The 16,299-nt window shown below is 37.7% G+C and overlaps 1 protein-coding gene across 4 annotated transcripts in view; it reads left to right on the top strand.

The window, feature by feature from the left end:
- The window catches only part of col4a6 (collagen, type IV, alpha 6), an 87,501-nt gene that overhangs the window by 38,304 nt on the left and 32,898 nt on the right, over positions 1–16,299 (top strand). For all 4 annotated transcript variants that reach the window (XM_058395712.1, XM_058395711.1, XM_058395710.1 and 1 more), the window contains exon 4: positions 9,817–9,894. In XM_058395712.1, coding sequence (XP_058251695.1) covers positions 9,817–9,894 — 78 coding nt within the window. The remainder of the gene's footprint in view (positions 1–9,816; positions 9,895–16,299) is intronic.

Genomic DNA, 16,299 nt, shown 5'->3' with positions numbered 1-16,299 from the left:
ACTTCCAGAAAAGACGTCAATTATGTGCTGCAAAGTACTGTTGATCTACAAACATGCACAGCAAGTGAGGAATTCTTCCCCGAATCCTCTATTTAGAGACTTTCTTAATAGTGAACAAAGACAATAACACAAACTCCTAGATGCTTTCTCTGTCTCTCAGTTTGATTTCTAGATACAAAGTTTATAACCAAATGCTTTGTTATATTCAGTAAAAGGGTGTAATGGGTACTTATTAAACTTGTTCAAACACCCTGTTTGTTAACATTTTTAAAAAGTCATCTAAGGGTCAAAAGGGGCCACCTGGCAACCTTGCCACTGCGGAAGTGTGTCCCATTTGGAGGGGGTTTAACTTCCCCCAGCTCCTCGCCTCACTTCAAACAGCGTTATTAACACTATGCTACTTAGCTCAGGTAATTACAGCCTGTAGAGGAGAAGACGGCGCTTCACCTTTCATCAACGAGATGGAACTTAAGTAGGTAATGTCCACAGCAGCAGCCACTGCTTTTATATGACATGAGAGCTCCTCAGTTTCAGCCCAGAAACCACATGCTGGACTCAATCCAAAGTAGAGGGCAAATAATGTGAGGTGGTTTGGCATAAAGAATCAACTTTAGACCAGATCAACAACATGTAACCGGTGCAAAAATTACAGAGTAAACAATTATATTCAGAGTTATATGAATTATATTGCTTTTGAATTGGGTAATTTATTTTTAAAAAAATAAAAACGTCTGTAATTAACAAACTGTTATTATCCAAATTCACTAATTATGTTATTATTGAATTATTAATTAGTTAAATGTTATTTACATACCAGTGAATACTCACATTTTGCATTCAAAATATCTTACTTGATCTTTTTTTGAGAATCCAAGCTTTATGCCTCTATATCCTAAAATCATAATAATTCTCAAGACCTTTTAATTCTGAATTTTCAAAATATAGACATAAATACCTTCAATGAAACCTTGAACTTTTATACTATGTGCAATATATACATCTGAATGATACATTCAAATAACCAAGACATTACACCTTTGTATATTTTTAGTATACTCTATTTATTCTTAATCCTTTCCTTTTTTAACCTCTTAGTTTAATTTCCATCCTAATTTTATGTTCAGATGCCCTTGTTGCTGTCTGAGTGTTGCAAAATAAATGTTGTTATATACAATGACAATAAAGTACCTTATCCATATGCATTCCAATGCAATATGCCAAAGTACAAAACAGCACACAATGTGTAATTCTGTGTAATCACTGTGTCTATATTCTCGCACTATAAGATGCTAATGAGGTTTAAATGTAGACAGCTAGTATATGGCCAAAATCTGGAAGTATTTATTATCAGTTCTTCGCTAGTATGTTGCATCCTGTTCCTGTTCCTGTTCCTGCATCAACCACACATATATGAAAATCTCAAGAGACTGAATGTTAAACCATTAAACATAGCATAATTACTGTCAGACCTCTAACAGTGTTTCAATGCTGTGTGTTTACACGGATATCAACACTAACTACATAGAAACAGCTGAGTGCAAAGAGATTCATGCTAGCTCTGTAAGTTTGGCAAATGAACCTTTTTGAATGATTCAGGGTGATTTCCAATGTATGACTTATGTGGGCTTGAATTTTTGGCCTGAAGTGAGTATCTGCTTTAACCAGTAGGTAAAGACAGATGAGGAAATGCCATCGGCATGTGGATGGGCACAGCTCAGGGAATCAGTAATTATTAGTGTGGGGTGAGAGAGTGCAACAAATAGTACTCAGGATCAAATAACATCCCAGTTCATATCCTTCATGCTGATTTGTCTGTATTTTGTCATAAGCTTACATTAATTAATTGTATTCCAAGATCTGTTTGTCATGCCAGATCAGCAGAATTTGATTCCATGTATCTGTATGGCAATAGAATGATTCATATGTCTTGAGTATTCCCAGTGAGTAACTGTGGTGTATGTGACTGGCCTCCTGCAAAGACAGGAAGGGAAGGGGAACAGGAAGCTTGTATTCTGACACTAGTGTCTGTGAGTCTGTGATCTCTGGGTAGCAGAGCTAAAGTTAGAACATCAACATAGTCGAGAGCCCAGAATGATCCAGGATCCTTAGCTTGATTACAACAAGGTTATTGCTGATCACTTTCCTAGCTGCTGGCTCCATGTCTGTGCATGCCCTATTCTTGGAGCAGCATGGATACGTTTACGAAAATGAATGATGTATCTTTTGCTGGAACTGAATTAATAGTTGTTTCCTAAAAACAGATTAACTGCAAGCCGTGTTTATGAACAGACAGCTCAAAACGAAATCTTTGATTTATTGAGAGCAATGAAACAGTCTTGGCCAGAAGTAATCTAATGCACTGTACAATACAGGCACATGCACCTACACATGCGCACACACTTACAAGTATTGGGCATGCCAGAGCATTAGCCTGAGGTATGCAGGTGCTTGGGCTTGCCAGAGTCGAGTATGCAATGCAGTGTTAGCCTGTGGCAGCCACCCCTTCATCTCAGAGACCCAAATCCCTCTTTGAATGTTCCCTTGCTTTGTCATGTATCTGCTCTTAGCATTTAACAGATGTGTATGTGTCACAGTAATAGATTACTGTTGCTAATAGTAATGGGTGTGTGTGTCTGCATGCATGTTCAAACAATTATTAACTCATGCTCAATGACCTTTAAAAAAACCCTTGCAACTGGGTGGAGTAAACCAAACTTGTCTAAGTTTGAATGCCTAAGACAATTATTATTAAAATGCCATTTTATCACACTATGAAATATACAAAATTCCTGCTTTCCATGTTCACTTGATCTTGTTTGCTGTCACATTTGTATATGCTCAGTGATGACAAACTTTCTTTTTTCCCATCAGTAAGAGGATCACTGGCTGCTGCTGAGGATGGTTCTCACATGGTTAGGCTTAAGCTCACCATAAGATTACTGTAGATGGTATCACACACACTGAAGAGGGGAAGCTTGACTAGCCTAAAGGCTGCAATTGTTAAGAACAGTTTACTCTCCATCACTGAACAGTTAATAGCTTCAATTTGATACAAGAGACACATAGTTAATACTGTAATGTTACTCATTCTCTAGTTCCTCCTGAGACAATGTGCACTTTTTATAGAAGTTACAGAAGGGAAACGGTTTATAATTGCACTAAGATGTTTCATCCAGAAGAGATTCTTTTTTTGAGTCTGGTTCCTCTCAAGGTTTCTTCTTCTTGTCACCTCAGGGAGTTTTTCCACCACCCTCACCTCTGGCTTGCTGATTAGAGATTTCTGTAAAGCTGCTTTGTAACAATGTCCATTGTTCAAAGCATTATATAAAAAATAACAGTAAGTTAGCTAGAACTTTTAGATTCTCAGTAAACAGAAGACAAACCTGTCTATAATATGACATTTTGTCTGTTACAAACAAATTTAAAAAGTTAGCTTATGGTTAGACTTAGGGTTAGGGTTAACTTAAACCTAATCTAACCCTAACCCAAACCCCGACCTATCGCATGTAATTGGTTAAAGCTGGTTAGTCTATTTTTCTGAACAACTTTTCTGACCTGTTTAATCATAATCATAAAGATTTTGAAACATTTTTACAGAGATTCTACATATTTATGTTACTGTGTTGTTTTTTTTATTGCTCTGTCCTGCCCTAGAAATGTTCTAGTAGTGAGTTTAAAAGGCCTTCAATTTCTAAATATATGCTAGTTTCTATAAAGGAATTGTTTCAACTAAGCGTTTTATTAAAGTGGCCATTAAAATCAGAGGGCTGGCCATCACAAGGTTTTCACTCATGACCTATGGACGCATTCCTCGAAAGCAGAGCTACATCTGCAAGTAAACACAAGCTTATGGGTTACATTTACACCACTTCAAATTGTTACATCTTTTAACAGTGTTTGGTTCCTGTTTACAAACCCATTTGTCTGTATAGCAAAGACAAATCTTTACATTATCTCAGGATATGGGAACCAGCTCTCGAGTGCTATGACTTTGGAGCATGTAATAGTTTAGCTCAGCTTAAAAGACACAAATGCACAGAGATGCTTTGCCTATGGGTGGTCTCGTTTACAACATACCACGCACAGAGAGCCGATGGAGGGTGGTGGAGAGGGTGAGAGCTCTGGGTCAGCTTGGGGTAAACTATGGACGATGGAGTGTTCAAACACAGCTGTGACAGAGGGCCACATGCAGGAAGCAAGTCAATGGGAACAAGCGGAGCTGAAAGGCTAACCGAATGTTACCTTTTGATCGCTAGCTATAGTGAAAGGGTGGAGGAGGGTGACACAGATGTGAATGCAGAAGAGAAATATACTGTATGTTCATCAGAGACACCTTCTTCAGCTATGTTATATATATGTGTATATATATATATATATATATATATATATATATATATATATATATCCTGTGAAGGTGCCTCTACATGTGTATTCTGAGAAGAGCATAAGTATTAAGAATCTTTGTTTCTTTTGATATTTTTTTCTTATCACAGGCAATAATGATTATTAATTGTAGTTGATTGCAGTTAAAGCTTGTTCATAGATATCTGAAATGGGAGATGTTTTCAAATTTTCACACTTTCAGTCTTGCATTTTTAAACACAACATGCCAAGGACAAATAGGCAGCTGGCCACATTGTGCATTTGCTTAGCCCTTTTGCCATGGACCTGAACCAATGCTGGGATGTTTTACATAAAAATGCTCCACTCTTTTGCACTCTCTCTGGCACTTTTCCCTCATTCCCCCTCCCTGTTTTTCTTTGCCTGATTTTTGTTCATTCACTCATAGAGATGGATGATACTGACAGAGGTCAGGAGTGGAAGGGGAAGAGATGTGAGCAAGCACTTAGCAAGATAAATATTAATCAAAGACCAAACGGAAACATGAGGTCAACATCTGTGCGTGTGTAGGGTTGTGTTTGTTCACACGCACACAACCGAGGTGGAAGGGGTCATTTTCTAGACCATACGGTGAATGATCTGTCTTTCTTGGAAAAGCATCAGAGCAAGATCTAATGACATTCTCGTAATACTGATACAGCATCTGTACAATCCTACGTGTAATGTGACTGCAAGAGACAGAATTGTTTTTTCCTCTGCAGTGATGGCACAAGTTCTTCAAGTCTAGTATTTAATTAGCTCTCTTAGACATTTTATTCACTATGCTTGTACAATAAGTCAGCAAAGAACAAAAAGTGGCATCTTTATTCAAAGATGTTTGGCAACACCAGTTTCCTCAAAAGACAAATGATATAAATAGACATATTTGCCCATTAAATATAAGGATTTGTTCACCCTTGTTATTATAAGTCATGGTCTGAAAAAATCTACATTAACCTTATGATGCTGAACTTATGGGACACCCTGTACAATGGCCTGTGTGTAATAATGTTTCAACTGTTAGATTCACATTTTGAAGAAAAACATTGGTTTTTATTCTTATTTAGTCCATTTTACTTAATAGTTGAGTGAACTAGCCTGTGTAGCACCATGTACAGTGACAAAAATGTGTTACAAATAGAACTTGTTAAGAGTCACAAAACATAACATTTTAAATCAAACGATAGAGAAGTTCCTGGCAGGCAGCAGTGTGCACAAAATTTTGGCCGATTTGGCAGAATTGAATGTACTACTGTGTGGCAGATTGCAAATACCAAATCCTCTTTTTGCATTGCTACACACACACACACACCAAGACCTTTTCATTTCTGACCATATAATGAACCATGTGAATATTTTACAGTGGACTTATTCCTAACCATGTTAGCAAATCACTTGTCACGCCTTTGTCTCCATCAAAATCTTGGTCCTGAGAATTTCCCATGTTTCTTCAGAATATGCAGGGCATGACTTGATCGGCACTCAAGATCAAATTATTAAGAATTTTCCATTTCCATGGTGAGATTAAGCTTGTGTGTCTACCAGATTGATGTTTCTTGTGTGGTATCCCATCCCCTATGAACAGATTTTGTATGATGCTTGTACACATGGAAACAGTCTTGCTTTGTCTCAGTCTCATATTTGCTATATCCTACACTTTAGTTATTTAGGACATGTACTGGGCATCTGATGAACCACATCTACTGGTATTATTGGCAGCATGTTTTAATAAATTTAACCAAATGTATTTTAGAGAATTTTCTTGATGTCATTTAGGCAAGTAGTATATGGCCATTGATTAATAGGCCCATACTATTAGCATAAACCAGTGGCGGGCCGTACATTTCACACCTAGGCCTTCACCGGTGTCCTTCCTGAATTAATCCACCTCTATACCATCATTATGACGCCATGGCAATAGATACTAATCAACCGTTAAATGGCAAAGTAAAACAGAAATTAAAACGTCAATTTTATTACGGTTACTCCGGAGGATGCAGAATCCGAAATGAGACGCAGCGAATATAGAAACACTGTATAACAGTGCGTTGTGTCATAGGCTCTTGTAGCGAACATGAATAAAATTACATTACATATAGCAAAATAACAAATTAACACAATTCAGTCTCACAAGTTTCCTTTCACTGCAGCAAAAAAAAAAACACAGTCCACCCCGGGGATCTGGAATGAAGGCAAACTCTTTGTTTTGTGCAAAAGAAAACCCAAAAGCTTAAATGGTTCTTGAAAAAGCTTACCAACTATTTTGAAGAATCAAAAGGATTTTCTTGAAAAGTCCACCTTGAAAATACATTTGTAAGGATGTCCCCGACCAAATTGATTTCTTCTCCTCTGTCAGCCATCGTGAGTTAAAATATATATATTTTATTTAGTTTGTGCGGTTTGCTGCCTCGGACTACTCCAGTTATCCAATCAAAAGACGTGAAATTGCTGATGTAATCGTATGCCTGCTAGATGGCCCCAGTGATGCCAACTCGATATCGGATTGGTTAATGGATCAGTTTCATTGCCACTTACTTTAAGCTACGGGCGCCTGCACTATTGATTCTGAAGGCCTTACGGCCGGGCAACACATGATGTCAGCCACTGGCTGAAATATGATTGGATAAATACTCTTATCATAAATATACACTACTGGAAGCAGCGCAACCAAGAGAAAAGCTATGAAATGTAGAGAATAGACTACTGAGAGTAATTTAATACACATTCATAGAAAAATATATTAAATATATTAAAATGCAAGTCAGTGATTCAGATCACTGCTGTTTAGGCCAGCAGAGAAGGCCTTGCTGGCCCTGACGGCCCACCACTGGCATAAACAAACATATACAGTCTCACAGTACTTAACATGTACCCACAGGCAAAAACAGGAGGTGGTATGGACTTTTAGTGGTGTTTGGCAGGGTTTGGAAATCGATCTTGTCCCTTGTGTGTTTTTGTGCGCCCAGATTTCTCCTTAAGTTCCACTGTTTTTGTTCTGTTCTCAAAAGCACTTTCTCAGGAAGCCCAGTGCAGGAATGTCAAGGTGTGGCATTATGATGTGCCTTATTCTGAGTTTTTTTTCTCCTCTTGTACATAAAGAAAAGCACATGCACATATAAGATGTCCACCCTTCAACAGGTGGGTTAATCACACTGAATAGAAAGTGACAAAAGGGCCCCTGAAGGGCTGAGATCATTCAAGGAAAACTGGAGGAGTGCAGGAGTGTAGAATTATCCCTCTGTCCTTTCTGACCCCTGCACTGCCCCCCACTTGAATGCCTTTTCTCTTGAACACCGAAGAAAAGTTCAGATTCTATGAGATTCTAGTTCACCTGCCAAATATGCGCCAACATGCCGCTGACAGCCAAGCGTTCCTCGATGCCTTCTGGATTTAACCCTTTCTTCACCGCAGCTAATGTTTTTGTCATGCCTTCTGAATATATACATTACATTAGCACTGTAATTGTCTTATGATACTGTTCCTGTTTTTTTCTGGTTTTCTAAGCAGTTGATAGTAAACTTTTACACTGTTCTCTCCCTCTATCTCTGCCTCCCCCCTTCTTTTGGCCTGCTTCTGTAAGGCTGATTATCACTTTACAGTAGATCAGAGAGTATGAATAAATCGGGCCATCTTTCGACCCACTTTTGCACTCGATCTCTTTCTCTTCCCTTTCTCAATTTCTCCAATGCTGTACCAGTTTATCTGTATCTCAGCCAGAAATGCTCTTTACTGTAAGAGTTTGAAGGCTTGGGGACAGATTTCCTCACTTCTACACAAGCCTACACACATAAACACACATTGTGCTGTTGAATTTCATTTGCCTTTTCCCATTCACCCGAAGGTTCAATTGCAATTTTCTCTTTCCCTCCCTGGGTCATATCATCCCATCCCACACCCTTTCATCCCTAAATCACATTGAAACGCTCCGTGATGACCTCCGACCTTTGTGCCCAGGGCAGGTCCCTGCTAAGCATCCTCATACGACTGCACCTACTGTGTGAGCTCTGTTAACATTCCGGAGCCTGGATATACCAGGCCTCTTACTGTGCAAGAGATTCCTTCTGTCTTTGTAATTCTTTCTTGATGTCACATGAAAGGCCATACACTGATTCTAGACTCTAATTTGATCACTCTCACTCTTACTAACCACAGAAACTTTGTAACTGAGTGACAATAACCAGAGTACAACCTGTTTTACTGCTTTGCTGATTATCTTGTCTAATTATTAAACATGTCCTTATACAAGTCCTTATACATTATTTTTGTAAACTCCCAGAATCGAGACTTTATATATTCTATACTCTCATAACTAAACATTTTTCCTATTAGTTTCCTATGACTATAACTAAAATTATTAATTTCCCAATATCTATACTTTCAAAATAAATAAATGTCTAATTGTTTCTGGTGTCTGATAATATTTGTGTGTTAGAGATGGTAAACTGGACAGTTTAGCAGATAGGTTTGTGTTGTACAGAAGTAATATAATTAGTGATTAATAATTAATATTACTGAAATCTTTGCACGGCACAAGCTCACAAAGAAGCCTCCTCAATCAGGGAATGTACACCGCAGAAATTCAGCTGGTCAGCCTTTTTTATTTAGGAAAAAAGCCTCAAAATACTGAGGTTATGTAGGAGTGATCATGTAAATTGTCTCCACTGGCACCACAGGCAGGACCAGTATTTTTGACATTATATTTAGTGTTGTTTTAGTTTTTTATTAAAATGAATTTCTCACGTGGTACTACAAGCAGGATCATAGGTTAGCTAGGGGATTTTTTTAAATCATTAAACACTTAAAAGTCTTAAAGTTCTCAAATAAACCGTGTATAGAACGGCCAATAAAATAGAAAATTGCTAATGCATGTATTCATTTAGAGCTACGTACATTTATAACAAGCTTCTTACAATTGTAGACAAAATTGGATGAGTTACCACCATTTTTTTCGAGCTGAGAGATTTCACAAAACATTTCCACAAATTTCCAATTTTTACTCACTGCATTGTAAGTGAAGTGTCTGATCAGTGTCTGAATGGCTGAGTCCTTGATCATTCCCCTGACTACTGAACTAGGGCTTTTATTTTTCTGTATTAATTTGTAATGTGGGTTATTTCTTCTCCGGTCGACCAGTAACATCATGTGTTTGAATATTGTTTTGCATAAATGATCAGAGTAGTAATATTTAATCACTTCAATATAAACAGATTATAATAGGTCATGTCTAAGTAATCAGGTTTTAAACACATCATGTCTACAGAAATGCCACAGGTTCACCATATAACATTATTTGTTTAATAGTCGCTCTGTTACCCAGTGGTATATAGATTTCAGAGCAGGTTCTGTTACCTTTCTATTCACATGCGTCAGTGCTTGAATAAGATGCCAATGGGGATGGAAATTCATTTCTCTTTCTTTGTGTGTCTCTCTTTCTAGGGGTCAAAGACAAATGAGCCATGTGCAGGGCGTGACTGTAGTGGAAAATGTCCTTGTCCTGCAATAAAAGGTAGCAGGGTAAGTACACACTTTATATATGGCAAACTATCTTATGAAACAAATGAATATTCAGTAATCATACATATTCAAATGTCTGTTCAACTAAAGGATGTTAAACTCAGTCATTGTGATCTAAATACTGACAACATTTACAATAATAAAAAATGTATATTGTGACACACACAAACTCTTAGACATTGTACATGAAAAAGTAAAGTATATAATGACTAATTCACTATTTCAATACCTTTTAATACTTTTACTATTTTAGTTATGTTACTCACTTTGTTAATGCACTCACTTCTGTTGTTTGTAGTCTAAAAGTTGTACATATAACATTCACATACAAATTTGCAGCACTTTATATATGATATCAGTGTTATGTCACAAAAACAACTTCACTCGACTGCTCTGTAGGTCATGTTCTGTGCAACACAACTATATTCACATCACCACTATTTGATTATTTGATCCTTTCCTTCTCCACACTTTGGCCTTTGCATCACTTTGATAGAGGCTCTTTTTGATTCCAAATCTTTTCTAACCCATCTCTGTATGTGAGTGCTTTGCCTCTATATTTTTTGCTGTCAAAGTCTTCTACGAACAGTGGATTGTGATATCTTCACCTGTGCCCTGTGGAATTTGTTGGTGATATCACTGACGGTTGTTTTGGGCTTTTTCTTCTCAGCTCTAACAACATTTCTGTCATCAAGCGTTGTTTTTCTTATCTGTTGCTCAGTGCACCAGTGGTTTCTTTCTTTATCAGGAAATTCCAAATTGTTGTACTGGATATGCACATATGTTAGTGCAATGCCTCTGATTAATGCCTCTTTTCTCAGCTTAAAAATGGCTCAATTTTTCTCCCAAAGACAGCTCAATGGTCTTCATGTTGGCTTTTCCATTTTTATGAAACTGGAGGCTAAAACAGGAGTAGATATTCAGAGCTATTTATTGTGTAAATAATCAATCTAACAGGACACGCTTGGGTAACAAGAAACATCTGTCACTCATCTGCGTTCCAATATTTTTTCTTGCCTCAGATTTGGGTAGCCTGATACAAAAAGTATATCGTTTAACAGGAAATAAAAGCTAAAACTCCTTTCTCATACTTATCTCTTGATCTCATATGTCTTCAGTAGACAGCAAAAACAAATGAATTGGCCTTGCAGTTCCAGTAATTACAGAGATGACTGCAATCAATGTTATTCACGACACCTGTCAATGATTTTAATGTTATGGCTGATCAGAGGATGTACACAGTTCAATAAACCCAGTTTCAGTGCCAATTACATGCGTATATATACAGTAGGGGGCCGCAAGTTTATATGTGCATGTGTGTTATTGAGATGTTTAAGTAGTGGCAGCTGTTGTCAGCACTGGTGGTCCTAAACAGGTGAGTAAATGTTACAAATGTACTCTTTGCCACACATCTCTTTTCTCCCAAATTTTTTGGTGTATGTTATACAAATGCATAGTGCAATGTTACTCTCAAGCTTCAGTTTAAATACTCTAACTCATCAAATTTGAAAATAGTGATGGTGTACTGTTTTCCTCATCCTCACTATTGTTCTGAATCACTCTTCATTGAGCGGACACAGTCAAAGAGAGCTTGTAGAAAAATGCATTACTCGCGGCAGACTTATGTTTTCAGATTGATTTGCCCCATGCTGTTCATTACTAAATCTGTGTGCTGTCTGCACACCAGACACCATTCTCAGGTTGTTCCATTCACACCTCCCAGTCGAAAGACAGATTTTATTGGAATCAAAGCATGCACGGCTCTCACCATCCACACATAATCTCACGCAATATTTATGGTGTTGTTTATAGCTTCTCAGGGCCAATAATAGGCATCACTGTGTGATAATTATAGTGTTGCCATTTGAAGACCTTATACACTGAGAATACGGTTGATGTTATGATACGACTGGACCACCTAGATTTGAGTCTGAACTTCTCGAGATGTGCTTACTGTGCACAATGTTTCATTTAAATTATAATCAAACATGGACATGTCAACCTTAGCCAATGATAAAGTAAATCTAAATTCGGAGGAAACCTTTCGAAAAAGCATTCTGTGAAATTTTGCAGTATCACAGTGTCAGTTGTTATGTCACAAAAACCTGAACTACCTAATAAATTATTCTTACTTCAGCTCCAGTGCTTTTAAAGAACATTATTTAGGAGGTGAATGTTATTTGGGGGTAGTATGCAGTCATGTTAAGGGCAGTGTAAAGTGGATGTGTAAAGTGGCGGTCTTGTAAACTGTCTGGTGCAGTATGAAGTGTAAGTACAGGCTACAGGCAGACATGGCTAATTGTTGTTTAACATCAGATCACCCATGGAAGAAGCCTTAAGTAGAGCCCTGGCACACACAGACACACATTTATAGAAACAAATAAGCACACACACAGACATATCTTTTGCTTCTTCTTTAGTAATGCCATATACATACCATATATTGTACACTTGCCAGTGACATGTCCTCTCTCTGGTCAGTGACTGATAACTCATGTACAGACACAGGATTACTCACAGACCTACAATTATCAGGTTTCCTCAGATGATCCTCAGGACCTGAGGACATTTATTAGTTTAGGATACACCTCTGTTCAGTACCCCAAAATCCCCCCAACAAAAATGGTTGACGTCTGTTTTGCTGCTTACTCAACATTATTTTCTGATTGGCCTCATTACATGGGTAGCAGTAGAATCACGGACCTGAAAACCAGCAGCAGAAGAGAAGAAGAAGAAAGAGAGAGAGAGAGAGAGAGAGAGAGAGAGAGAGAGATGGGTGTATCTATGACCTAAATGAAATACAGACTACTATCCCAGACATTTATTGCATGATAGCTAATCTTGCCTAAAGCTTTTTTTTTTTTTGTGGACACAAACCCTTGTCCGCTAATCTCAAAATACTCCCACAAGGCAAGTGTGGTCACGACAAGCATGCTTGAAAGTGTGCGCTCTGCTTACACAATGTTCTAACATAAACAAATGGCCATATTGGACTCATTTGGACCAGTAAGATCAATTTCCAGTGAGGTCAAAGGTGACAGAAGGCTGACAGCATGGTTTGTGTTAGGGCACAGGCAAAAAAAACTTAATCTTTCATGTGTCATCTTTCATAGGAGAACATATGGAACCATGTGAGTCTCAACATTTACCCTGAGTTAAAGATAAATGAATGATGCCTGAATCAGTCCTTGACTCTGGCATCACTGCAGAAGCTTTTGAACAATCTAGTACATTTTAGAGTGTCAGGCTTATACTGGCAAGTCTTGCACAAAGTCTTGGGATACTAAACAGTTTTTTGATCAATACTGTAATAGGCTTGTGGGTTGGCGAGCAAGAGTTTGCTCAGAAGTGTGTTGCTTTCATTTTGTGACCTACAAAACAATTTATTGGTCACTGGATCGTAAACAGCTTATACATGTAAGCCCCTGTTGTTAGTCAATAAGCCTGGGGTCACTTTATGTGAGTAAAATATCATTAGTGTTGCTCATCCATCCATCCATTTTCTGTACTGCTTATCCTACACAGGACCACAGGTAACCTGGAGTCTATCCCAGGAGTACAAAGTGGGCACACACTGTACAGGGTGCCAATCCATCTCAGGACACAATCACACATGGACACACACACTACAGCCAATTTAGAAATGCCAGTCAGCATACAAGATCTTTGGAATGGGGGAGGATGTGTGTATAAAGGAAATCAAACCCCCATGGTGAAAGCCACACATGCTAACAACTAAGCTACGGTGCCACACCCCTGGACTTGCTCAAGAATCCATAATTAAAGCTAATAATGATGTTTGTAGTTGAGCATATCATTATTTGCAAGCTCATTACTATAAGGGGGTAGAACAGGGCTGTGCTTAACATCAATAGTAGATCGTGTCTTTTGGAGAGCCGAGGCGTTTGACCGGATATGTCTTCGGTCTGCCTCTTTTTTCCCTCCTGTCTCTTTTTCCTTCTGATTAATGTTAAATAGATTTTGTGAATGTAGAGTGTGCTGATATTTTCTTAATCAACTCCTTATCTTCTTATTTTTCACTTTCGTTACTGACCTCTTACCACTATTCCATGCCTGGGGTTACAGATGAGTCAAGCAACAGGTCCAGCTGTTTTATTTTTGAGGTCATGTTTTTTTACTGAACTTGATCAGACACAATAGTCAAAAAGTCAGAGTAATCTTATAAATGTGAATCGTCTGTGTGTATGTAGAAGATAAACCATATACTAATGAGGCCTACAGTGACATTTTTCCTACTTTTCTTTCAAGTTCTTTTTCCAGCTTTTATGAAGCTTGCTTTCCTCTTTAACCGAAGAAGCAGGCTACACAACATAAACAAGCCTGATGTATGTGCAAGTGCACTTGATCTAGATAAAGACTGATGGATCACAGAAGAGCCTACAGGTCATTACAGAGCCTTTACATGCATCCTAACATTGTTTAAATAGAAATTGACCATTGTCACCAGATTGATGTTTTTAGTCATCTGACATTTACAGATCATATTTTTGTGCTTTTGTACTGTTTAAGTTTGTTCATGAAACCTAAATGAGGAAAGGTGTCACCAAAGATGATGTATTTCTGTACCCAAAATGGAACAATAGCAGTTGAGCTTGTTTAATTTGTTTTAAGGGACAATAAGAACATGCACAAAACTAACCAAAGAGACAAGTATGACTACCAGAAATATGATACAAAAAAATAAGGCAGATGTACAGATGCAAACTGTTTTATTATCACAGGCTTAAACAAGCCTTGAATATGGTTACTATTTTTCTGTTTCCCAATACTAATGATCTATTATGAACATTCAACAAATGTTTAAAACAAAGGTATATTTATTATAAACATCATAGTTATGAACTACTTTTCCATTACATTGTGAAGGCAGTCATTTTACGGCAGATGGTTACCTGGCTTCTCTGTTTTGGAAACAGACACTGACACACACTGGACACTGACGGATTTGCAAGTGTACTAATGATAAGGTGAAGGTATGAGATAAGAACATCAGATTTAAATAGCAATCATTTACACATCTTATATTAATGCAGTTTGCAAATAGAGGTTCTTCGTGTGTTCATCCTTAATGCACATAATGGTTAAATTTAGCATTATATATTTTGTACTATTCACAGTTAACTTAATGTAACTGTTACCTGCTTACTGTGATTAGGTCTTGCTAATGTCTTGTAAAGTTAAGCTGTTAGCTCACATTTACATTCAGCTACATGTAATAGAGGCAGTCAGTCAATTCCATAGGAAAACTAGTGAAATTTAACCCACAGGTTGGCTCTAAGTGCTACTTAATATGCTAATATGAATACGTATGATTATTTATATATCATACATGATTATTTATACTCAACTGAATGCATACTAATTAAATCTGATGAAGACAACATTGATATTTGTGGATCTCAGTTGTCTCAGTCGTAAATTTGCTATTTATCAACACACGATTATAGGATTATTTGAAACCATACCAACAGTTGAAATTGAAATTATTATTTAAGTATTTAAATGTTTTTCATTAAGAGGACATGAGTGAAGGTTTATAGAAAAGACATGATACATAACCAATTCTCAGTTGCACAGTGAAGGAGCTCTCTGTGGGAATACCTTGAAAAGCTGCGATCAGTCCGTTAATTTCAGCAGAATAATTTTAAGAATGAGCTTGCTGAGACACACACATACACACATACACAGGTGTTGAATTTATTAACAAAACACACATAGGAATCCAGATCTCTAACCTAAACACAGCTGGACTCTTCACTCTTCCCACACACAGGTGTAGAATAGTTATCTACATGGTGTTTTGGATTAATGCTATTTTACACGACCTCCTTTCATCTACTACAAAGCTATCCTTGTAGTGAGCATCTGTGCTAAGTAAACTATGGCAATTGGAGCAAAAAGCTAAGAATGAAGACTCAAATCAGTACAACCACAAAGATGAGAAGTTCACATTCTAAATTAAATTAAAAATAGGGTCTGTATTTTGTACCTTTAGTTATCTGACTTAATGTGATGTTTCTTTAAACCCTGCTAGTGTCACTTTGAAGGTACTTTTGTGTTGTCACACAGATTTACCTGTACAGTAACGTTTTATGATGGTATTATGATCAGGCATGACACTGGATGTTTCCTTGGTATTTGTGCTTCAGTCAGCCAGAAACTGAGTTATCAAAGACAAAGCCAATCACACTCCGATTAACCATGCTGTCATGTGGCACTGAATGCTTCCTTGTACTGTGCCCATCTCTGCTCCCACTGAGCACACGGTGTGACAGTTAAAATCATCCCCTGGGCCTCGTTACCCAAGAACAATGGGTCCCACCAAATCCTCGGACCAGCCAGACTAAGATCTGGAGGGAATCTGTCTGCTCATGGATTCTCTTG

This window comes from Hemibagrus wyckioides, linkage group LG07 (assembly GCF_019097595.1).
Source record: "Hemibagrus wyckioides isolate EC202008001 linkage group LG07, SWU_Hwy_1.0, whole genome shotgun sequence".
Classification (NCBI taxonomy): Eukaryota; Metazoa; Chordata; class Actinopteri; order Siluriformes; family Bagridae; genus Hemibagrus; species Hemibagrus wyckioides.
Note: the sequence above shows the minus strand (reverse complement) of the source record. Positions and strands in the feature narration are given on the sequence as shown.